This window comes from Balaenoptera acutorostrata, chromosome 7, assembly GCF_949987535.1.
Source record: "Balaenoptera acutorostrata chromosome 7, mBalAcu1.1, whole genome shotgun sequence".
NCBI classification, from domain to species: domain Eukaryota; kingdom Metazoa; phylum Chordata; class Mammalia; order Artiodactyla; family Balaenopteridae; genus Balaenoptera; species Balaenoptera acutorostrata.
Window position 1 is genome coordinate 25040262 of NC_080070.1, and position 26508 is coordinate 25066769.

Sequence of the window (26508 nt, forward strand, 5' to 3'; positions counted from 1 at the left end):
AAAAAGACTGGAATAATATACACTCAAGTATTAACAGATGTTACCCCTGGCTGGTAGTTTCTTTTTGCTTTCACTTTTCTTTCAAAAACATTTCTTTTAGAATGAACAAGTGTTGCTTTTGTCACTGATAAAACAGGCAGTACATGTTATTTATAGCAAAACAGCAAAAACAAAATACACTATCATAAACAAGGAGAGAACGGACACTATCCCCAATATTAGCAGATTTCATAACACATTTTCAAATAGGAAAATTATGGTCACAGAGAAAACTAGGCTGAAAACAGCAACAACTCTTTAGTACTTTTAAGCATGTAAAATGAAATACAAACGCAGAGATACCATTTTTCCTAATACATACGAAATTTTAACTATTTATGATACCAGTATTTGAAGAATATCCCCCCACAAACACATCTGTCTATATAGGCCTAAAATATCTCTGGAAAGATTTACAAGGAAATAATACTAGTTGTTTCTGAGAAGGTAAACTCAATTGGTAAAGGACCAGGATAGAAGGGAGCTCTTCGATTTTATAGTCTTTATTAGCATTTAAGTTTTGAACCAAACGAATGTATTACCTACTCAAATAATTAACATAAAAAATAAGCAAGGACCTTCAAGATGGTGGAGGAGTAAGACATGGAGATCACCCTCCTCCCCACAAATATATCAAAAATACATCTACAAGTGGAACAACTCCTACAGGACACCTACTGAACACTGGCAGAAAACCTCAGACTTCCCAAAAGCCGTGTGGCTGACAGGGTCTTGGTGCTCCGGCCAGGTGTCAGGCCTGTGCCTCTGAGGTGGGAGAGCCGAGTTCAGGACATAGGTCCACCAGAGACCTCCCAGCTCCACGTAGTATCAAACGGCAAAAGTTCTCCCAGAGATCTCCATCTCAACACTAAGACCCAGCTCCACTCAATGACCAGCAAGGTACAGTGCTGGACACCCTATGCCAAACAACTAGCAAGACAGGAACACAACCCCACCCATTAGCACAGAGGCTGCCTAAAATCATAAGAAGCTCACCCCAAAACACACCACCAGACGAGGTCCTGCCCACCAGAAAAACAAGATCCAGCCTCATCCACGAGAACACAGGCACCAGTCCCCTCCACCAGGAAGCCTACACAACCCACTGAATCAACCTTACCCACATGAGGGCAGACACCAAAAACAACGGGAACTACGAACCTGCAGCCTGCGAAAAGGAGACCCCAAACACAGTAAGTTAAGCAAAATGAAAAGGCAAAGAAACACACAGTAGATGAAGGAGCAAGGTAAAGCCCCACCAGACCAAATAAATTAAGAGGAAATAGGCAGTCTACCTGAAAAAGAATTCAGAGTAATGATAGTAAAGATGACCCAAAATCGTGGAAATAGAATGGAAAAAATACAAGAAATGTTTAACAATGACCCAGAAGAACTAAAGAGCAAACAATGATCAAAAACACTATAAATGAAATTAAAAATTCTCTAGAAGGACTCAATAGCAGAATAACTGAGGCAGAAGAATGGATAAGTGACCTGGAAGATAAAATAGTGGCAATAACTACCACAGAGCAGAACAAAGAAAAAAGAACGAAAAGAAATGAGGACAGTTCCACAGGCCTCTGGGACAACATTAAACACACCAACATTCAAATTACAGGGGTTCCAGAAGAAGAAGAGAAAAAGAAAGGGACTGAGAAAATATTTGAAGAGATTATAGTTGAAAACGTCCCTAATATGGGAAAGGAAATAGTCAATCAAGCCCAGGAAGCGCCGAGTCCCATACAGGACAAATCCAAGGAGAAACACGCCAAGGCACACATTAATCAAACTATCAAAAATTAAATACAAAGAAAAAATACTAAAAGCAGCAAGGGAAAAGCAACAAATAACACACAAGGGAATCCCCATAAGCTTAACGGTTGATCTTTCAGCAGAAACTCTGCAAGCCAGAAGGGAGTGGCAGGACATATTTAAAGTGATGAAAGGGAAAAACCTAAAACCAAGATTACTCCACCCAGCAAGGATCTCATTCAGATTCAAGGGAGAAATTAAAACCTTTACAGACAAGCAAAAGCTAAGAGAATTCAGCACCACCAAACCAGCTTTACAACAAATGCTAAAGGAACTTCTCTAGGCAGGAAACACAAGAGAAGGAAACCCCTACAATAACAAACCCAAAACAATTAAGAAAATGGTAATAGGAACATACATATCAATAACTACCTTAAATGTAAATGGATTAGATGCTCCAACCAGAAGACACAGACTGGCTGAATGGATTCAAAAACAAAACTCATATATATGCTGTCTACAAGAGACCGACTTCAGACCTAGGGACACATACAGACTGAAAGTGAGGGGATGGAAAAAGATATTCCATGCAAATGGAAATCAAAAAAAGCTGGAGTAGCAATACTCATATCAGACAAAATAGACTTTAAAATAAAGACTATTACAAGAGACAAAGAAGGACACTACATAATGATCAAGGGATCAATCCAAGAAGAAGATATAACAATTGTAAATATTTATGCCCCCAACATAGAAGCACCTCAATACATAACGCAAATGCTAACAGCCATAAAAGGGGAAATCGACAGTAACACAATCATAGTAGGGGACTTTAACACCCCACTTTCACCAATGGACAGATCATCCAAAATGAAAATAAATAAGGAAACACAAGCTTGAAATGAAACATTAGACAAGATGGACTTAATTGATATTTATGGGACATTCCATCCCAAAACAATAGAATACACTTTCTTCTCAAGTGCTCATGGAACATTCTCCAGGATAGACCATATCTTGGGTCACAAATCAAGCCTTGGTTTAAGAAAAGTGAAATCGCATCAAGTGTCTTTTCTGACCACAACACTGTGAGATTAGATATCAATTACAGGAAAAAAACTATAAAAAATACAGACACATGGAGGCTAAACAATACACTACTAAATAACCAAGAGATCACTGAGGAAATAAAAAAATACCTAGAAACAAATGACAATGAAAACACGACGACCCAAAACCTATGGGATGCAACAAAAGCAGTTCTAAGAGGGAAGTTTATAGCGATACAATCTTACCTCAAGAAACAAGAAAAATCTCAAATACACAACCTAACCTCACACCTAAAGCAATTAGAGAAAGAAGAACAAAAAAACCCCCAATGTTAGCTGAAGGAAAGAAGGCATAAAAATCAGATGAGAAATAAATGAAAAAGAAATGAAGGACACAGTAGCAAAGGTCAATAAAACTAAAAGCTGGTTCTTTGAGAAGATGAAATTGGGGGCTTCCCTGGTGGTGCGGTGGTTGAGAATCTGCCTGCCAATGCAGGGGACATAGGTTCAAGCCCTGGTCTGGGAAGATCCCACATGCCACAGAGCAACTAAGCCCATGAGCCACAACTACTAAGCCTGCGCGTCTGGAGCCTGTGCTCCGCAACAAGAGAGGCCGCGACAGTGAGAGGCCTGCGCACCACGATGAAGAGTGGCCCCCACTCACCACGACTAGAGAAAGCCCTCACACAGAAACGAAGACCCAACACAGCCAAAAATAAATAAATTAATTAATTAAAAACAAAAAACAGAAAAAGAAAAACAAAATTGATAAACAATTAGCCAGACTCATCAAGAAAAAAATGAAAAGACTCAAATCAACAATTAGAAATGAAAATGGAGAAGTAACAACAGACACTGCAGAAATACAAAGGATCATGAGAGATTACTACAAGCAAAACTCTATGCCAATAAAATGGACAACCTGGAAGAAATGGAAAATATAAACAGACCAACCACAAGCACTGAAATTGAGACTCTGATTAAAAATCTTCCAATAAACAGAAGCCCAGGACCAGATGGCTTCACAGGCGAATTCTATCAAACATTTAGAGAAGAGCTAACACCTATCTTTCTCAAACTCTTCCAAAATATAGTAGAGGGAGAAACAGTCTCAAACTCATTCTACAAGGCCACCATCACCCTGATACCAACACCAGACAAAGATGCCACAAAAAAAGAAAACTACAGGCCAATATCACTGATGAACACAGATGCAAAAATCCTCAACAAAATACTAGCAAACAGAATCCAACAGCACATTAAAAGGATCATACACCATGATCAAGTGGGGTTTATCCCAGGAATGCAAGGATTCTTCAGTATATGCAAATCAATCAATGTGATACACCATATTAACAAACTGAAGGAGAAAAACCATATGATCACCTCAATAGATGCAGAAAAAGCTTTCGACAAAATTCAACACCCATTTATGATAAAAACCCTCCAGAAAGTACGCATAGAGGGAACTTACCTCAACATAATAAAGGCCATATATGACAAACCCACAGCCAACAGTGCTCTCAATGGAGAAAAACTGAAACCATTTCCTCTAAAATCAGGAACAAGACAAGGTTGCCCACTCTCACCACTATTATTCTACATAGTTTTGGAAGTCCTAGCCACGGCAATCAGAGAAGAAAAAGAAATAAAAGGAATCCAAATTGGAAAAGAAGAAGTAAAGCTGTCACTGTTTGCAGATGACATGATACTATACACAGAGAATCCTAAAGACTCTACCAGAAAACTACTAGAGCTAATCAATGGATTTGGTAAAGTAGCAGGATACAAAATTAATGCACAGAAGTCTCTTGCATTCCTATACACTAATGATGAAAAGTCTGAAAGAGAAATTAAGGAAACACTCCCGTTTACCACTGCAACAAAAAGAATAAAATACCTAGGAATAAACCTACTTAGGGAGACAAAAGACCTGTATGCAGAAAATTATAAGACACTGATGAAAGAAATTAAAGATGATACAAACAGATGGAGAGATATACCACATTCTTGGATGGGAAGAATCAACATTGTGAAAATGACTATACTACCCAAAGCAATCTACAGATTCAATGCAATCACTATCAAACTACCAATGGCATTTTTCACAGAACCAGAACAAAAAATTTCACAATTTATATGGAAACACAAAAGACCCCGAATAGCCAAAGCAATCTTGAGAAAGAAAAACGGAGCTGGAGGAATCAGGCTCCCAGATTTCAGACTATACTACAAAGCTACAGTAATCAAGACAGTATGGTACTGGCACAAAAACAGAAATATAGATCAATGGAACAGGATAGAAAGCCCAGAGATAAACCCATACACATATGGTCACCTTATTTTTGATAAAGGAGGCAAGAATATACAATGGAGAAAAGACAGCCTCTTCAATAAGTGGTGCTGGGAAAACTGGACAGCTACATGTAAAAGAATGAAATTAGAACACTCCCTAACACCATACACAAAAATAGACTCAAAATGGATTAAAGACCTAAATATAAGGCCAGACACTATAAAACTCTAAGAGGAAAACATAGGCAAAACACTCTATGACATAAATCACAGCAAGATCCTTTTTGACCCACCTCCTAGAGAAATGGAAATAAAAACAAAAATAAACAAATGGGATCTAATGAAACTCAAAACCTTTTGCACAGCAAAGGAAACCATAAACAGGATGAAAAGACAACCCTCAGAATGGGAGAAAATATTTGCAAATGAAGCAACTGACAAAGGATTAATCTCCAAAGTTTACAAGCAGCTCATGCAGCTCCACATCAAAAAAACAAACAACCCAATCCAAAAATGGGCAGAAGACCTAAATAGACATTTCTCCAAAGAAGATATACAGATTGCCAACAAACACATGAAAAGATGCTCAACATCACTAATCATTAGAGAAATGCAAATCAAAACTACAATGAGGTATCACCTCACACCAGTCAGAATGGCCATCATCAAAAAATCTACAGGGCTTCCCTGGTGGCGCAGTGGTTGAGAACCTGCCTGCCAATGCAGGGGACACGGGTTCGAGCCCTGGTCTGGGAAGATCCCACATGCCGTGGAGCAACTAAGCCTGTGAGCCACAACTACTGAGCCTGCGCATCTGGAGCCTGTGCTCCGCAACAAGAGAGGCCGTGACAGTGAGAGGCCCGCGCACCGCGATGAAGAGTGGCCCCCGCTCACCGCAACTGGAGAAAGCCCTCGCACAGAAACAAAGACCCAACACAGCCAAAAATAAATAAATAAATAAATAAATTTTTTTAAAAAAATCTACAAACAATAAATGCTGGAGAGGGTGTGAAGAATAGGGAACCTTCTTGCACTGTTGGTGGGAATGTAATTTGACACAGCCACTATGGAGAACAGTACGGAGGTTCCTTAAAAAACTAAAAATAGAACTACCATACGACCCAGCAATCTCACTACTGGGCATATACCCTGAGAAAACCATAATTCCAAAAGAGTCATGTACCACAATGTTCACTGCAGCTCTATTTACAATAGCCAGGATATGGAAGCAACCTAAGTGTCCATCAACAGATGAATGGATAAAGAAGATGTGGCACATATATACAATGGAATATTACTCAGCCATAAAAAGAAATGAAATTGAGTTATTTGTAGTGAGGTGGATGGACCCAGAGTCTGTCATACAGAGTGAAGTAAGTCAGAAAGGGAAAAACAAATACCGTGTGCTAACACATATATATGGAATTAAAAAAAAAAAAATGGTTCTGAAGAACTTAGGGGCAGGACAGGAATAAAGACGCAGATGTAGAGAATGGACTTGAGGACACGGGGAGGGGGAAAGGTAAGCTGGGACAAAGTGAGAGAGTGGCATGGACATATATACACTACCAAATGTAAAACAGATAGCTAGTGGGAAGCAGCCACATAGCACAGGGAGAGCAGCTCGGTGCTTTGTGACCACCTAGAGGGCTGGGATAGGGAGGGTGGGTGGCAGACGCAAGAGGGAGGGGATATGGGGATATATGTATATGTATAGCTGATTCACTTTGTTATACAGCAGAAACTAACACAACATTGTAAAGCAATTATATTCCAGTAAAGATGTTAAAAAAAATAAAATAAGCAAGCCCCCCAACACACACACACACACACACACACACACAAGAAAAACTTAAAACAATGTTATTCGTTTCCTAGCAAAGAAAAATATCTAGAAGAAAAATACCTAAAAGATAAAAGATATGTTATCTAATTTAATTGTCTGCCTATTTTATACAATAGTTTGTCAAAAATATCCTACGTTTCCATACTGGCTTTCCTGCCAAATGACTTCAAAATGTCTGTTTCAGCAAATGAAACAATAAAAAGGATTTAGTTTCTTGATTTGACTTTGAAAATCTTTAGGAGAAAGTAAAAAAAGATGCACTGCTTTATCCATATATGTCCTTTCTAAAAATGACACCTCCATCTATTTCTTTTTTTAAAGTTAAGAACATGTTATATAAAACAACCAAAAAATGTTTCAAATTATGTCTTCCTGGCTGTTTAAAAATTAAATTTAAAAATTCTGTAAGGAAAAGTATCTTTGCCTCGCCATAGATACACATCAATGCAAAGAGGAATCTCTGCAAGAAAAGGAAGAAGCAAGAACCCAAAAAACATCAACCTGGACACACAGGGGTGGAGGACAGGGATAAAGACTTGGAGTCAAGGAAGAAAGGATCAAATCCAAATGCCAATTCCAGGAAGGTAGACCATCCAAGGAAAACACACTTCCCACAGATTCGGAAGCAGGTCCCAGTGTCATCCAAACTGTTATTCTTTTCTTAGTGAGTACAATGTGCAAGCACCCCACAAGGTCTTGTGCTTGGGGCAGCATCAAGCTGACGTATTACCAGAGCACCTAGCAAGGACACACACACCCTGGCCCACTGACTACAATCCCCCAGGGCAGGGCAATCCAGACTAAAAGCACTGACCAACAGTTTCTTCCTCATCCATGTTTTCCCTTTTCCAGAAACAGGGGAAGTAACAGTTAAAGCAGGCAGACAATTTAAAATGTATCACAACATCACACCTAGCCTGTCAAATTTTGTGTTCATCCGAGACGGCCCAAGGAGAAACTAGAACTGCCAAGCAAACCAAGTGGACCTTGTTCAGAGAGAAGCTGATGCTTTGTCAGCTTTGGTCATGGACCAAGTTCCATGCTGCTGGGAGGAAGAACAGAAACAAGAAAAGATGACATTTAGCAAATCACTTTTTTTCCTCTTAAGGCCAGAAAGGTCCCAGGGATCCAGGGCAACGGCCAAGTCAGACAGTACGGCAGATAGGATGTGTGTATTGGAAAATGAGAGCTACTACGGGCTTGGAATTTTGAAGCTGTTCATGTCACAGGTCTGAGCACCTTTGAGGAGGGGGATGGTAAATGCAAGGCGGAAGGAGGGGAGGGAAAAGGAAGGAAAACCACCAGAAGGTTAGAGAGAAGGAAGGAAAGGAATGGGGAGTATGTGTTGGTACAGGAGGAGATATTAAAGACTATCAATACCACGTTCACTCTCTGAACGGCAAGAGAGACGTCATAAATCTACCTAGGCTTAGTCATCTTATTACCATTTTCCCTTCGGGAAGCTATGATGAGCGACCACCAAAGCAGAAGCACGGAAGAGCGGCAACACGACTCATCTTTGTCTCTCATCTTCAAAAACTCTCCCATGCTGGGGAGCTCAAACCGCACACAGCTTTTCTTCCACACAGCTGGCAGCACCACTGGCAATGGGAGAAACTAGTAGAAAATGTGAAAAGGCTCCAGGCTGCCTCAGAGTCAGTTACTGTAACACATTTGGTTTCCAAAGCCATGATTTCAAAATGTAGCCAACTGATGAGTGATGGAGGGAAACAAAACACCAGCCCCACAATGGGAGAAAATCATTTGAAGACAGAGGTCCCAGAAAAGGGAGAAAAGAGGTCCTTGCCCCAATGGGAAACTTGACTGTGACCACAACCATAACAGTTTAAAATTTAAATTTCAGTTGAAAAGATATAAAAGATACTGTGACCATAACTCAGTAACATAAGCATAGCAGGAAAAGAATGAATTCAATCTCCTAGCTTTCTCTTGGGGAGGTAGGAGTCTGGTTGGTAAAAGATAATTAAAGCCACACCATAAAGGTGGTGGAGATTTATCTTCAACACATGCAAACATAACCCTCAAATCTTGTGTTTTGGCTACCACAGGTATCCCCATTCATTGTTATTTAAAATAAATCTTTGGTGTCAAAAGATTAAACTTTCAGAACTGTAAAAGGATCAGGTAGATCAATTCAGCAAAAACAGGGCAAAAAAATGTTCACTCCCTTTTTACCAACAAGGAAATTAAGGAAATATAATAAAATAAAAGGAACCATCATCCAAGGTCATGGAGTTAGGTGAACAAGGACTAGATGTACTTCATACTTCAGGTCCCTTGGCTCCAGGAACCCAAGTTTTCCCACCTCCATCCCAGGCAAGGGGAACTGACCTGCCCTCCCCAGAGTGACTACCAGGAAAACTACACAGTGATCAGTAGATGACCGTTACGTCAGAGAGTCTGGTCAGAGATACCAGGATGACCAGTTGACCCTTTCTGGATTCCTTAAGATCTTACAAAAATAGATTCCTTTGTATTTTATGAATCAAGAGAATAAGGCAGACTGGAAGAAATAAACTCATCCCAAGTGTGAGAATTTGAACATACACAATATTCAGCCACATATCTTCTAGCCTCTGAGGTCACAGAAATGTCCTACCTCTTCATTGTAATGTGGGCTGACAATTGTGGACAATGCTACAGGTCTGCATTTGAGGTGCTAGTTTCTATTTCCATCCTAGGAACTTACAAGGTTCCATCCTTTGTGCCCTGCCCAAAAGTTATTCCTAATGCAGCTGTCTGCTTCCATCCCCTCCCTATCCTGGCACACCTAACGAGTCACAGCTGTCAAAATAACACGCCCATTTTACAAATGAAGAAACAGAGGCGACATGAATGCACAGACCATACAGTTAGGGATGCATCTCTCAGCTCTTAATATTCAGTAGGAAAGTTAAGAAGCTTCCCCAGCTCACCAACGGCCTGTGGCAATATTTCACCAAAACGGTCAACCAATTTCTAATCAGGGCCCAAGTCACTCCGTTATTTACTTACCTCTTCTCCTCCTTTCCTTACATTCCCTCCCCCTCCCTCTTTTTTGGATAAAGGGGTGTCAGAGATTTACAGGCTGCAGAAACTGGGCCTCGTGAGAAGAAAATCTGATGCTTAACGGGCCTCTCCTGCCCAGTCCCCCCCGCCCAACCCTCGCATCGAAGTCTAGCCTGACAGGCTCTGAGGAGCTGGGCTCAGCAGCAACCTGCCAAGCTAAAAGGTACCCGATACACTGCAGAAATGGCCAAGCGGAGCCAGTTAGGGACTTATTTACTTCCAATACATTTGGACTATTGTTGGAGAAGACGAACATTATGAAGCCCATGTCCCAGGAAATGGGAACGTCAGTGAGCAGTCAGGGGCCATCAAGCGTCTGTCACTTAGAGGTTTAAAATCATAATGAACGATCCAAGTGAAAAATATTAACTTACTGCCTACTAGTTGGGTAAATCCCTCTGTCAAAAATCATTTTTAAAAGGACAAATTACAAATGCTGCACATTTTCAAAAGACGCAGAAACAGCCCCAAGGTTGACCTCCCGCACTGAGGAGTGGCGGCTTGGGCTGCCTCACGAAGAGCCCACAGGGAGGGTGGCCTCGCAGGCATCCGGCACGCTGACAGTGGGGGAGCGATCAGTTCATAACCATGACTCATATCCAGAAAAACAAAAACATCCTTATTCTACCTGTTTTTAAGGTCTTGGTTTTTATCTGTCAGACAGAGCTATGCCTAAAGTCTCGTTGAAGTGGGGCTCGAGGTCTATATTGTATGAGGAAATTAAAGAAGACAGGTGACAGGAAAACCATCTGTCCAGCTTAGAGCTACGCCATGAGCTTTCTACATCCCTTCTCTATATCCAAAGACTTCCAATCTTTCTTAAGAACTGCCAGATAGAGGACAAATCCCACCACCTCTGTAAAGACTTATTGGGCGATCCTAATCTGATTCCTGACATCAGGAGCTGAGAGCTGAAGAAAGGGTCACACAGGCTCTCTGGCCCCATAGAGGGTGAGGGAGGTGAGACCTGGGAACAGATACTCCAGAAATGGGCACAGGGGAGTAATAGGACAGCCAGCCCCCGACATTACATGGGGAGCCAGGAATACGGAACCGTGCTAAGATTCTTACAGAAAAAGAAGTGTGAAAGCGAGAAGCTGTAAAAGGGCTTGGCATGTCGACACAAGGGTGAGAAGTTATTTGTGACGTATCATATGGAGGGTAGAGTAGGAAGTAAGACTGGAAGTGGAAACATCCCTAAATGACATTATGCTATTTTATACACAACCGGCTTTCCTTTATCTTCGTTTAAGGAGTCAGATGCTTTTCTGCATCCATCTGGGTGTCACCAGAGTCTGCGAGATGACCATGGCTGTGCATACGGAAAGCGATTCTGACAGCAACATGCAAGATGGCAGAGACCAGGAGCAGAACCACTTGAGATGGAGCTGCAGTAACTGCGAGATCAGGAGCACACAGACTAGTCGCCATGGGTAATACTGTGAAAAGGGAGATTTGGAAGTGATAACTACGGCAGAATCAGATGAAATTGGGGTGGGGAGACTGCTGATACTAAAGTTTGGGATAACAGGTGGGTGGTGACATTATTTAAGACCAACAACAAAGGTAGACAAGGCAGTTTGTGAGCAGGGAAGAAAATCGTATGGAAGCCAAGAACTACATTTTAGACATAATAGATGACAGCTATCTACTGGCATCTGTATTTGGGTATCTAGTATTCAGCAGCTGGAAACTGATCTTAAGGCAAAGAAAGAAATCAGGGGTGGAAATATTCATATTTAAGAGACAGCTGAAGCCATTAAGTGCAGAAGGTCACACAGCAGGTGTGACCTCTCATCTCTGAAAGACAACTATGATCTGCACAATTCACATTAATATTAATCCAATCCTGCCAAGAGACATGTTTCTTATCTCAGTTATTCAAATCTGTTCTTATTCAACTTCACACATTTTGATGTAATCTTATCGCAGTTAGACTGTAGGCAACTTGTGACAGAGATGATATTTTATTCATATTTTTCCTCCAAAAAGGTACCCAACTACCATGTGCCTTTTCTAAACTATTAGTTCCACGAGAACAGGTGTTTGTAAGGCTCGATCCCCAATGTCTTGAACAAGGTGTGGTATGGAGTAATTGCTCAAGAAATATTTGCTGAATGAATAATAAAAATGAGTTGACTTCACCAGGCTGCCATTTCTGGCCTTCTCCTAGGGACTGAGTCCTCCAAAAGGATAAACCTACTCAACCTTTGTCTTCAGAAGAGGACCACCTGCTCATCAGCCCAGCCCAAGCACTTTTTGCAGTCAGAAGAGGTGGGAAGGCAGAGTTGCAGAAAAATTTTCTGGTCCAAAATGACCAGATTAAAGACAAAACCTGAGATTCCTGTAGTTACAGAAGAACACTCATGCACAGTACCCCATAGCACACACCCTAAGCAGGCGACATGTTACACATGGTGCTTATTATTCCTAATGTCCTATTCATCAGCCTTAAATGGGATGAGCATGGTTCATCAAAAGCTCCTGCCAGGAGGACTTCCCTGGTGGCGCAGTGGTTAAGAATCCGCCTGCCAATGCAGGGGACACGGGTTTGAGCCCTCGTCCGAGAAGATCCCACATGCCACAGAGCAACTAAGCCCGCAGGCTGCAATGAAGACCCAATGCAGCCAAAAATAAATAAATAAAATAAATTAAAAAAAAAAAAAAAAAAAGCTCCTGCCAGGAATGATTTCTCCCAGGGTGTCCATACTTCAAAACACTAATGATCGAAGTCCAAGTGATGGAGGCCCCGTGACTGTGGCAGCCCTCTTAAGTGGACATCAGCACTCATCCTTCAAGGAAGGGAAACAGGACAGAAGCCCGAGGGTGAGCCTACCGACAACACCAGAAATGTGCTCTCAAGTATTGATTACTCTATACCAATTGTCAGCTGGTCTGAAGATGGGACGGCATTAAAGCCCAGGAGGAGTAACGACGGAAAGAATAAACACAAATACCGAAAGACGAGACAGTCTTGTACAAAACTGAAAAATGAGAACTCTACCCAAGAGTCAACTGGCCAAACAGACAAAGAAGCTAACCTGGGCTTCCCTGGTGGCACAGTGGTTAAGAATCCGCCTGCCAATGCAGGGGACACGGGTTCAAGCCCTGGTCCGGGAAGACCCCACATGCCGCGGAGCAACTAAGCCCGTGCACCACAACTACTGAGCCTGCTCTCTAGAGCCTGCGAGCCACAACTACTGAAGCCCGTGTACCACAACTACTGAAGTCCATGCACCTAGAGCCCGTGCTCTGCAACAAGAGAAGCCACCGCAGTGAGAAGCCCGTGCACCCCAACGAGGAGTAGCCCCCTGCTCGCCACAACTAGAGAAAGCACGCGCGTAGCAAGAAAGACCCAACACAGCCAAAAAATAAAAATAAATAAATAAATTTAAAAATTAATTTAAAAAAAAACGGTCCACATCAAAAAAAAGTCTTAAAATAATAAAACAGAATTGGAGGAATTTCCACCTTAGAACCAAGAGACAATTGTGCATACTACCTTCTTGTACACCCACAGGTTGTTCATGCCCTTGGGAAAGAAATACTCAAGCAACTGGAAATATGAGCCTAACTTTCTGGACACAGCAAAAACAGAGGCCACAGAAAGAAACCCTTAAGAGCCTGTGCCTAAAAATTGGACTCACTACTTCTGAATGATGCCTTACTTTGCAAAAACACCAAAACCTTTTTCTTACTAGCAAAGTTATATGTGCTAATCCTATACAGACCCTTGTAAGATGAAACTACCGAATAAAAAAATATTGTGAGAAAAGATAGCAGGAGCTGGGTTTCCTTTCCAACTGAGCACATCTGGACAGTCTCACTTTACTCTCTTCCACACTATAAGATATTCTATACACTGTCATTGAGCCTAAGCTCAAAAGAATCTATTTGCTGTAAACCAGGAGGTATAGGAAGTTGGAAGATTTGCAATTCAGCACATTTTATAGGGTTTTTGGCACATAAGGGTTATTTTTAAAGCAGGAAAAAAAGCCTGTTCTCTCCCTACCCCCAAACACAGCTGAGCTGATTCAGCACAAATCTCCCCCTAAAATAAAATCCCAATTTGCAGAGAACAGGCATGGAAAGTTCCAGCCCCAAGGACGACATTTCAGAATCCTCGTTGAAAAGATCAGGAGTGGGTGGCTTAAGACAAGCTGACCAAAAATCAGTTATAAATGTAAGGAACTTCACCAGAACCTACGAGCGACTTGGGAGTCCAGGGAAGAAAAGTCTTTATTTATTTACTTATTTATTTATTTTTGGCTGTGTTGGGTCTTCGTTTCTGTGCAAGGGCTTTCTCTAGTTGTGGCAAGCGGGGGCCACTCTTCATTGCGGTGCACGGGCCTCTCACTATCGCGGCCTCTCTTGTTGCGGAGCACAGGCTCCAGTCGCGCAGGCTCAGTAGCTGTGGCTCACGGGTCTAGTTGCTCCGTGGCATGTGGGATCTTCCCAGACCAGGGCTCGAACCCGTGTCCCCTGCATTGGCAGGCAGATTCTCAACCACTGCGCCACCAGGGAAGCCCAAGAAAAGTCTTTAAACAAAGTAATGCCCAGTAGTAACCAAAGACAGGAGATCCTGAGGATTCTGTAGCTAATAAATCATTTCCCATGGGTGAGCATACAGAAGACATTTCCAGGAATGCAGTTTAAAGTTCTAGTCTCTTCATTTAACTAAGAGGTCCTTTCCTAAGAAGGCATTACAATATACATCATACAAATACCACATTTCGCCAAAGAGCTATATGGTCAGCTCAGCACCCTGATGGTCCCTAAAGCACAGAGGTACTCTGCACAATCTGCAGATAAAAAAACCAAAAACCCATCAAGAAGAGCTCTTAAGTGGCAGCAGGGCGAGTGCTACCTTGCTGAGAACAACTCAGCGAGTCTCTAGAAACAGGCCATGCTACAGTCATTTCTGTTAATTACCTTCACCAGACAAGGGAGTTGATGAGTCAAGCCAAGGGGTCGAGGGCATCTAAAATGACCCTTGGTCTCCAGTGCACACTGACACACTCCTGGCCCGTGTAAGTGGGAGAAGTCTTACTTGGAAAAGGCATGGTCAGAAAATACGAGCCATTCAAAATATCACTCGATTTGGTGAATATCTTTCAAGCCATTTATTCAAAAAATGTACAGCCACGTTGATGGTAACAGCTGGCACTGAGAAAGCAAGGACAAGCAACCTCGCATAAACCTGTCGATTTAAATCACAATGCATTCACAACCTTAGGGCCTGTTTTGATCATTAATGTAAAGGACTTTTCCATAGCGTGAGTGAAACACATTAATATGAAGTGGAAAATGTGGAGATGACAAAGGAAATGTTTACAAAAACCAAACTAAAATACATTAGAGGTAATTAAGAACAAGAATCCCCAGACTGCCAGCTTTGTACTTAACACAGCGGATTAAGTAACACATGGCAAAAGTATTTTTAAGCAACAGGACAGCCCTGTGATACAGCCCGTGAGAAGAGTGAAAGAATCTTCCTCAAAAAAGCTCCATGCCCTTGAAGAGCTCTCACCGGCTGAGTGGAGCACGGCTTCGGCTGAGGAAGGCTACACCGGGTACCTTCAGGGACCAGTCCTCAACCTGTGCTCCTCAACCTGGGCGGGGCCCTGGCCCAAGATAAAGAAGTGACCTGTCCTTCCCCTTCTCCCAGAAGCCTCATCTCTGCCAAGAGACTGAGACAATCAAGCTCCACACTGGCTTAGCACAGTTACCTATGACCTCACATTGTCTGCGTAACTGAAGAACATGTAATCTGACACTGGTTTATCTGAAGAACAATCTGATGAAACATCACTTCACAAGGACATCTCAAAGACTAATGAGATAATGTCTAGAGGGCTGAAGGCAATCAGAGGGCTGATCCATGGTGCTTTTACCACCTGCGGCTATCTGTAGATGAGGACAATGCAGCTGAAGAGAATCAACTTCTCATAGCAGGTAGAGTACATGTTATACACAAGAACTGGCATATCCCAAAAAGCACCGTGACCCTGGCTATCTACACATGATTCAGTACACACAACAGGAAAGCGGGGTTTCCAGATGCCTTGTAATTCAAAATCGTGATTAAAAGCATAGACATCTGGGGTAAGATACCTAATTCCTATGAGTTTCAGTTTCTATGCCTATGAAAATAGGAATGATACATATATCTCTCAGGGTGGAGGTGAAAATTAAATAAAGTGAAAACAAAATTCAGTATTTTTCCATCAAGAAACAACTCAATAAATGACAGCTCTACTCTTTAGACTAGAATGAGCATTATATGAAGTGCCTTAAAAGACAGAAGTCTTTAGTTCATGCTACATATTGGAATAGCATGAAAATCAACATAGGTGGCCACCACCGAAGAACAAATGAGCCATATCTTCCATAGCTGATTTAGACACTCAGAATATTTTATCCCATAGAAACAAGGCTATTAACAGTGGTTGGGTTGCCGGCCTGGTTCATAAAAGCACATTAACCTAGAATAGAGATAATATCGTTTACATAAAATACCAACCATTCTAGACAGACCAGATTTACCATGAGTTCAGTTTTGAACCTGCTGGAATTGTAAATCCGGTACACATGGAAATCATTTCCACCCACCCCAAAGAGCCCCACGTCCCCAAAAGTACAACCCTCAAGTAAAACAGGTTTCCAAAAAAGAACAATCTAAAACAATATGAATTAGAAATAATTCCCTAATTCATAGCCCAATAACTTCCCAAATGTCTGCATTTATCAAGAAAATTACCCAATTTTTAGTGCCTAAAGAGTCAACCTAGTTTACGGAACAAATTTTAATGGCATAAAAATCATACAAAGTCAGCCGTTGGTTTACAAATGAGCCTCATCCCCCAAATTTACTTCTATCAACAGAAACAGTGCCAAAACCTTTAGGGAACAGACGAATTGGGGGGGTAGAGTTTCTGGAGATAGATGCTCGTCCAGGCTCTCCTATCTATTGCCAGGGCTGAAGCTTCATGGCTTCTTGCAATTTCATCTCATCCACCATTTTTGACCCTTCAATTGTCCAAACAAGTTACAACTTTGAACACAATGGTTCCCATGGTGATAGAAATTTTGCAATCAAGGGACAGGAGTTACAGTGATTCATATGTCATTTGTAAATGCTGTATTAAACAGATTAAAAAATATTTAGAGATTTTATGAAATAGCTGGAGAAAACTCCCAGTGAAGATCCCAGCTATTATTACCTTATTCCACTGAGACCAAAATGACTTAGGCACACAAACTCCTGCTTTCCTTGGGCTGACCGTCTCTAAACATTAAGAAAAAAAATGTACACAGAGAAAGAAACTGCTCCTGCTGTCAGAAGAGGACCTTAGCTCTGGTTCTCTTAGGAGGGCATCTCACCATCTTATACTCACTAAGGATGCCATTCTGGAAAACTAAGGGACATGTTGAAGTTACCAAGGATTCCATGCGTCCACTACACTGGGACCATGAAGAAACCCAGAAGAAATTAGCAAGACAGTTCTCTCCTCCATGCATATTCCTTAGTCATATTTTAGTGAAAGCACAGATGGCAGATGGTAAACAAGGGATGGGGAGGGCATTCTACCAGGCAGGATAGCAATTCAGACAGCTTCTGAAACACTTCCAGGATACGCACATATCCTACCTCTCCCTTAAACCAGATAAAACACCACACACACACACACACACACACACACACACACACACACACACACATATACACTCCAATACAAGCAGATACACATTTTGTGGAAGCTGGAAACAGGTGACACCCAAATCTGCACAAGGGGTTGATGGCAGTCAAATTAGTTGCGCACTGATTCACATTTCTTGACCTCAGACCTGAGAAAGTCAGGCAATGCTAGATTCTAAACGAAAGCAGTATTGTTAAACAAAACCAAACCACATAACATAACAGGCACCTGGAAAAACATGAATGACTAGTATTATCCTGGATTCTCATCCATGAGAGAGGAAAGGCAAATAATATTCCCACTTCACAAATGCTAAAACCAAGGCTCAGAGAGGTGCCTGGTTACTTTAAAGCATTTAGCCAGAATTAAATCTTGGGAGGGAACCAAAGTGAATTTCCGTAACTGAAATGGAGGCCACTGAATCTAACAAAGCACCTCACCACTTTACCTTCAATCCCAGTGCTCTACAGTCTAGAAACCCCTCCAAACTGTCTTATTATAGACTCTCTGGGATGGTCAAATAATAGTCTGGGCAGAGAAGATGATTTTTACCTCCATTATCTCGTTTAAGCTGTGACAGGCTGTACTAATCAGCTTTCGTGCACAGGCACACGCAGGCACACATGCTCCCTCTCGGTGCCTCTTAATCACCATGTGCTGCACTGAACAGCTGCAGAGGTCTGAAGGGAATTGGCAGAACTGTGCGATGATGTGCTAGCCGCCCCCCTGAGGCAGCCACTGCCCTGTCTGCTCCCAGACTCCAGAGCACACGGGTGTTCGCTGTCGCAACTGATGGGCCCAGAAGACAGGCAAGTGGTTTCAGGTGGCGAGCCAGGAAAAAGCAGTTTGCATCAGGAATGTTCCAGCCCAGCAGAGCTTAGCTGCATCCTTCTCCCTACGCAGGGATACAGTATTCATCGTTTACACAGTGTCACCGTGGGGGACAAAACTTGGGCTCAGCACAAATAGAATCCAATCAACTCTGATGCAGAGGAACCAGTAAACGAGTTTTCTCCCACCAAGGAGGAGCCTAATTGCTTAAGAATTGCCACCCTATCTGACACTGGAGGTCAGTCCTTTGATCCTGAGACAGACGACTTTACAAAGGCCCAGCAGGCACACAGTGTTTGAGAGCAGAGGCCTGGGCTAACTTTCTAGAACCATTCAGCAGCTGCTACCCTGAGCTGTGATCTCTGCTCCTAGGGACGAAGCACGATCAGGGAAGGGCAATATTCAAACAAACCAGGTGGATGCCAGAATACACACCACACAACTGGCTGTGCATGAAGCAAATATGCGCTGCCACTCCTTTCAGTGTGGTTTTGGATGGATTTCAATCGAAATGAACACGTGCAGGGGGAATTCCTTCCTTGTCTCTATGCCACTGTTTATGAGCCAGTAAATCAGTGATATGGTATCGACTTCGTGAAACAGAGACGTCAGACATTCAATCAGATAACAAGAGATCTAGAAATTGAAAGAGGCTAAAAGCCATCATTTGCACTACACTTCATGAATGAATACAGCATTCTGTCATGTTTTATACAATGACAAGTGATCCTATTCTCTCAAGGAATCTGAGGAGATTAATAATTGTTTTAGGGAATCCAGTTTGGTTTCTCTACCTCAAAATTAGCAATTTCATCTTTTGCCCAGCTTCAAAATCTCTTGCAATAATTTGTCATTCTAGTTACTACGGTATATAATAAAATGGGTTATATTTATATTTATTTTACACTACTTTGACAAACCTCTCACAACTCCAATCATTTAAAAACCTGCATGTAGGTAAAGAATGCTAATATGGCTTCAACATGTTGACGTCAGACTTAGAACCAAATGGCCTTACCTTTCTGAACCTATAATAAAAGTTGGCCCAAAACATAACACTTCCTGGAAGAATCCCCACCGACGGAAAGTAAGGAGAAGACAAATCACAGTCTTTCTCTGAACAGATTTCCCTCATTTACCGCAGGAACTATTCTATTCATTTCCTCTGTTTACCCAGGACACAAAGAAATGTCTGGGATATGTAGGTTGGGGAGGTCAGGGAAAATCCGGGGAAGATCAGAGGCTCATTGTCAGCTTCCCAGAATAGCAAGTTGTGCAGCAGGTCATAGAACATCCTGATCTAAGAACACAAGGAAATGCCCTCTGAGGGCCTCTGAGCCGCTGCACTACACCAGAAGTCTCCCAACGAACCACCAGGAAACCACACCCTCTCTTCCACAAAAGGCAGGCTCCTAGTCCAGAAGCCCTCTTCTCCTCAGAAACAGGGGAGTCAGAAAAAAGCAGCCACTTTCTTTCATTAGCAAATCCCACAGCCCCGACTTTTAATGCAAGTGGCTGGAGAGAAGCAGAGAGCTACTCTGCTTTAATGGAAGTGGATGGAGCTCAGGGCAATATGCAATTACTGAAACTGGAATTGAGCCTGGACCCTGGAAAGAACATGCCGTGAGAGCCCTGGAAATCACACCGTGGTCAGGGCCCCAATTTTAAACTTCTCCCAAGGGATGCCACTTCCTGAGACAGAGGCACGCCTCTCTTCATATCAAAGTAATACCGCTTGACTTGGTGGAGGAGAGTCATCTGCTGGTCTCTGGGATTCCATCACAAGAGCCCAGATTAAAACAACCCCTAACCACTTGCAAATTATGTTTCTGCCATCACTTACCTTTTTCCCAATAAGCTTCTTTCGCAGAAATTCCCGGGCTTCAAACATATAGGGAATGTCATAGAGGGGACGCAGTTTCTTGTTCTTATCCTTAAAGCAAAATAAAATACCGCATCAGGAATGGGAAAACAAAGCAAAAACTGACACATGAACACAGCCAAGAGTGTGAGATAATGACAACACACCTGAAATATGCTCTAGCTCCCAGTATCACAAATATTGAACAATTGCTAGATATATAGTAAACGATTAACAAGTATTTGGTTGAAATGCTTTACAGGGAACAAGATTATCTTTTTTGAAATGACAGGCTCAAAAATAAGCAATGGAATGTTTACACAACTGGAAACAACCTACATGTTCATCAACAGGGAAAGAGTTATATAAACTGCAGTATAGAAGAAGCTCACTGAGTATTAGGGCCTCTCTAATATTTACAGATATACTATAAATCTCATTCTATTACTCTGTAAGCCTTTATTAAGCACCTACCAACTATTAGCCCCAGACAAAGCACTATGTAAATGTATGTTATACTCTTGGACTTAAAATCCTTGTAACCTAACAATAACAGAAGAAATCCTGCAGATATGAAGTAACACAAAGCAGTTCTGAATAAGTGCTAAATTATGTGATAAAGACCAGGGACTAAGTGTTATTAGAATTCAGGGAAGTGGAAAGAGGTAATCAGGAGATGTTTCATTGACAAGGTGGGACTTAACATGAGTTTGCAGGATAGGAAAAAACTAGAAAGAAAATTAGAGTTGGGGGGAGAAAAAAGGACAAGCAAAAGGAGAGAGGCAGGAATAAACAGTATTTCAGCACACAAATACACAGCCAATCCCCTCATTATTTCTTGGGGCCCAGACTTCCCCCAAAAGAGGGGCTCTGAGCAATATAACTGAGATGATGAGAGAGGGTCCAGATGAAGGCAACAGAACTGGGAATTGACAGGAACTTAAGAGCTAGGAGAATCTCTTTAAGAAATAAATAGTGACTGACAAGGGAGTGGATAGAGGGGATAAAAGCGAAGGAACCCGAGAAGTTTGCAGTCGGGGGGAGGACAGCGTATGGAGGACTAGAGCTTGTGTACAAGAAATTGGGAGATGTTGGCTAAATTGGTTGGTATGATTAATGTCTCTCCCGCTAGCTCCTAAGTTGCATGAGAACAGAGACCCTGTCCTTTTCTGTTGTCCTTTGTGATCCCAGACCCAAATATATAGTACGTCCCTCATAGTATAAACTCAAATACTTGGATGTACTACCGCAAAAGAAATATGCAGAATAATATACGAGAACAAGTATGCTAGAAGGATAGGACTGCAATGAACAGATATTTGGGGGGGAAAAAAATCAGAAAAAAAGGAGAAAATTAAGCCATAACCCCTAACCTAGATGCACACCATTGCTTCCCCATCCTGTATGATTAGCCCACCTGGCCTCAACTTTGCTTTGCCATCTTTTACACACCTGACACAGCAAGATCTCTATATAATTCATTCTATACTTAAAGTATTCAAATTACGTTTTCTTAAATAGACAACTACTCTCAAATAAAGAACATTTATCATTTTAATACCCCCATATTTAAAGTAATACTAATGACAATTCTGAGGTCAAGGGCATAGAAATAGAGGTTTCCTCCTAGACCCAAAGCAAGCCTTGGTGTCCAAAACACATCATTTAAACATTTCAATTCACTGATATCACCAAGAATGTGCATAATTATTTGAGTTCGAGCTGCATATTCACCATCCACCTGTCTTCTAATTTCTCTGGCTTAAAAAAAAAAAAAAAGGCAGCAGCACCATTTTCGTGCTCTTCAAAAAACTTAAGGCACCTTTAGAAGTGAAGGTGAATCTTTATCCTTTCTCAGAGTTGATGCGTGGGAATCTCCACACTCTGAACAGGAGCAACTGGGATTTCCAAACTCTGATCAAAGTCATGGGGAACCATGATCACTGCCTAGTAAGTGAAGTACGGCCCGAAACATGAAAATCTTTAAAGAAATAACATAACACTGAGTTTTCCTTAACAAGGAAAAGGAGACAAATAAGAGCTGCCTGGCTAGAGGGAGTGCTGGCTAACATAAGGGCAGATGTATAGGATTATGGATATTTTATAAGCATTCAGGCAGCCAAGTGAAGATAGTGGGTCACTACTGAGGAGCCCTAAAATAGTTTATGATGACACTATTGATAGTGTAAGAATGTTCGCTAGACGGAAGATGCTAGGTGCCAGTAATGAACAGGAATTTTAATAAAGACAAAAATCAATGGTTATCAGAATCAGCCATCAGGAATAAAGAAGTCCCAACGTATTCATATTCCCCTAGCGATACAAGGCAATCTATTCAGAATAGCTGTGTGATTCACTAAGCGAACAACGTTTTTTTTAATGAATTGAACAAAACAATTGACATCTCCCTTACACAGCCTTACGACACGCCACAGAACCTGGCAGCAGAGCCTTGTCTTGTTTACTCTGAAACACCACAGAGGTTTAAGGCAACGTCACTTGTTCGGAACTCCAAAACAAGGAATGGTAAGAAATAGTTTCAATAGGCATTCAAATGAAGATCATGGGATGAGATACACCTAAATGTGTGAACATGGCAGTGTGAACAAGAAAGATGCTCGACAGGACTGGGCCAAGCCAAGATACTCTCAAAAGAAGGAAAGAAAATAAATAGTATACCAAACATTCCAACAAAAAAAACAGGGTGACTTGAGTCTGATTATATGTCTCTCATGAAGCTCGGAATGCACTAATAGCACGGGCAGAGAACAAGATACCACAAGTGAAAACAGAGTCATCCTGTTACTCTAACCCTGAAGATCTAGTAGCTATTGACATCTGCAAACATCTTACGAGAGAGATATTAGAAGTCCCTAAGAAACTACACAATAAAAGCAATTCCTCCAAATTACCAGGTACATAAAAGCCTTTGAAATCTCTAAGAGGCAATTGAGGTATGGAATGTATTCTGAGAAAACAAGACTTTAGCTGAATCTTGCCTGCTAAAAACGACTATCTAGTTTAGATTCTAATCTACATGGAAATACTTTAAAATTAAAAATAGAAAAGAATGCTTGATTTATCTGGTGGGCGGATAATACACAAACCAATATGTGCTGTAATCACTGTTCATCCTGAGAAGTGACATTGTATGTAGGCTCTGCAATGACTCACGTTAGAGATAACTTCAATCATCTTTACCTCTCCTTGGTTTGGGAAGGAGGCCTAATCTCAGCATCTAAAAGGCATGCCTGGCATTTTTTTTTTTTTTTTGAACAGGAGCTTATCATGCCAAAATGAGGTCTCTGGTTAATGCTCATCTGGAGGGAATGGAAGGGACCCCTAATCAAGGTCTTATTCTCAACCCCGTTTCAGGCCAAATTTAATCTAGCCCATCTAAACAGCCAAAAAACTGTAGCCAAAAATTTTACTGGACCCTAGGATCCTGCAGGATTTCTTAACACAAGGCTGAATAAACACAAACGATGAAACACTGATGAATGTGGCTTCACTAAAATTTTAAAGAGTACTTTACTGAAAAAGCATCATGAACAAACTGACAGGCCAAAGCACAGACTCAGTAGCTGATAAGTGAAACAAGATAAAGACAAGGCAGAACAGGATACAAGAGAACTGGAGTACTGAGCCACAGCTGTAAACTTCTCAGTGAGGCCTACCCTGATCACATTACGTTTTAGCAAAGACTCAAAGGAGGTATGGGATGTAGTCATCTAGAGACAGGCAGAGAGGACAGCCAACGCAAAAGCCTTGAGTTAGGAGAGGACGGGTGGGTTCAAGGAACAGCAGAGACATCACTGTGGCTATAGCTGAGCTCGAGAGGGGAGAACAACAGACAAAGTCACACATCCGACTTAACAGCTGAAGGAATTCCTTTGGTCACTGTGCTGAGAACAGACACTACAGCAGGGAAGAGAGAGAACAAAGGGAGACCAATTAGGACATTATGGCATTAATCTGGGCGGGAAATGATGTTAACATTACATCAAGGAAGAGCAGCGAGGGGGTAAGAAGTGGTCAGAATCTGGGAATATTCTGCAAGTAGATGGATGAAATGTGAGATGAGAAAAAAGGGAGAAATCGAGCATGACTCCAAGGTTTTTTTTTTTTTATCTGAGCAAATGGAATAATAGGTGGGGTTATCACCTGAGATGAGGAAGACCACAGGTAGAGGGAGGTGGGTGAGATCAGGAGTTTGGTTACGGGCCTGCTGAACTCTCAAGTGGAGGTTTTGAGTAGGCAGAGTGGAGTCTGGAAAAACGCTCTGAGCTGGTAATTTACATTTGGGAGTGGTTGGCATATAGGTGGTATTTAAACCTACAAGATTGAAAAGGACAGAGGACTGAGGCATTATAACATTGAAAGGTAAGGAATAAGAGAAGGAATGTATAAAAGGAGACTGAGAAGGAGCAATCAGTGATCTCAGCAGGAGGAAACAACCAATGTTACGTCCTGGAAGCCAAGGAAAGAAAGTGAATTGAGGAGGGAAAGACCAACTGTGTCCAATGTACAAGGCAAGGCAAGTGAGCTGAGGACTAAGATCCGCTTGTTGGATTAAGCTAAGTGTGGCTCGTCTGTAACTTGGCAAGATTAATCTTGGTGGAGCAGTAGGGGCAAAAGCCTGCCTGGAACTAGGAATGGGAAGAGAAGAAGTGGAGGAAGTGAGTACATACGGTACTTCAGAAAGTTCTGCTACAAAATACAAAGAGATTATGTGGCAGCTGGCAGAGGAAGCAAGGTGAAGAGAAGGGGTTTTGGTTTTTTGGTTTTAGAGGGGCGAAATAACAGGCAAAGGTCCTGTGGAAAGCAAGTAAGTGAAAATGCAGAAGGAAGAGGATAGAACTGTTAATGCATAGGTAAGGAGGGGATGGCTTTCCATAGGAGCTCCAATAATTCACCTTTAGGTGTGTGGATGCAGATACTCTTAGGTGGGTACACGTGGCAGTGAGAGTTGTTGGAAGTTCTCTCATTACTTTGATTTACTCAGTAGAGGAAGGAAGAACAAATCAATAAGAGAAACTATCTAACAGAAAAATTGGCCAAAAGGTACGAACAGGCATTTCACAAAAGAACTGCAGCTGGACATTAAGTGTATGAAAAAAGGTATCACTTCATTAATAATCAGGGCAATGTAAGCTGAGATACTATAGGACATCCAATATATTGTCAAATTTTTAAAATGAGGATGAGGGGAAATAGGTGTGCTGTAACCACTGATGGGAATATAAAACGGTTCCACCACTGTGGCACTTTCACATGGTGCTACTCGGCATCATCTGGTTAAGGATGAAGATATGCATCACTATACTTAGGAAATTCTACTTACAGGAGGGTATATACGCCAGAGAGGTCTCACTCATGCAAGACAAGGACCACAATGCTCATGTTAACGATGTAAAATTTACAGTCGGCTCTGTACAGTCACAGAGCAGAACAGAGAGCAGTTAGTCTGAGAGCAATGCAATAAATGAACAAATTTGAAAAACAACACTGAGCAGGAAAACAAGTTGTAGAATGATAATGATTTAAATACAGACTAAAAAAAGACACAAGCAACATTATTCCTAGAGCCATGTAAATAGCCAAAGTATAAAAATACCTAGAAACGGAAGTCAATGGTTAGTTAACTGATGCAGGATGGGCAGAGAAAGAAACAGAATGGGAGAGAAATGGGGTCAAGGATGAGTCCACAGGGACTTTCAACTTCATCTGCAAGCTTGTCTCTTTAAAAGAGGATCTGAAGCAAATGTGGTATAATAAGAAATGTTTGTTCTGTATCATTCTATAACGTTGGGGTTTTTTAAACCAAAAAAATGTTTAGGGATAGGAAACCCCCAAACCTTGTTTGGCCAACCTTTCCCTTGGCTCACAATGTCTAATACTTTTATTTCTCTCAGAGGCAGAATAACCTTCCATTCTTTTCCTCACAAGAAATGCATGAAATTCCTTTTTCCTTCCCTCAAAATGATTTTCTTTCATAGATGTATCTTTCCATGAGGCAGAAGGGAATAATTTAACTACCAACATGTTCTCAAATAACCAGGGTGA

General features: G+C 41.6%; 1 protein-coding gene across 3 annotated transcripts in view; it reads right to left on the reverse strand.

Moving 5' to 3' along the window:
* The window catches only part of SND1 (staphylococcal nuclease and tudor domain containing 1), a 417958-nt gene that overhangs the window by 238348 nt on the left and 153102 nt on the right, over positions 1-26508 (reverse strand). For 2 of the 3 annotated variants that reach the window (XM_007177207.3, XM_007177206.3), the window contains one exon: positions 20425-20514. The exons of the other annotated variant lie outside the window; for it this stretch is intronic. In XM_007177207.3, coding sequence (XP_007177269.2) covers positions 20425-20514 — 90 coding nt within the window. The remainder of the gene's footprint in view (positions 1-20424; positions 20515-26508) is intronic. 3 annotated transcript variants of the gene reach the window in all.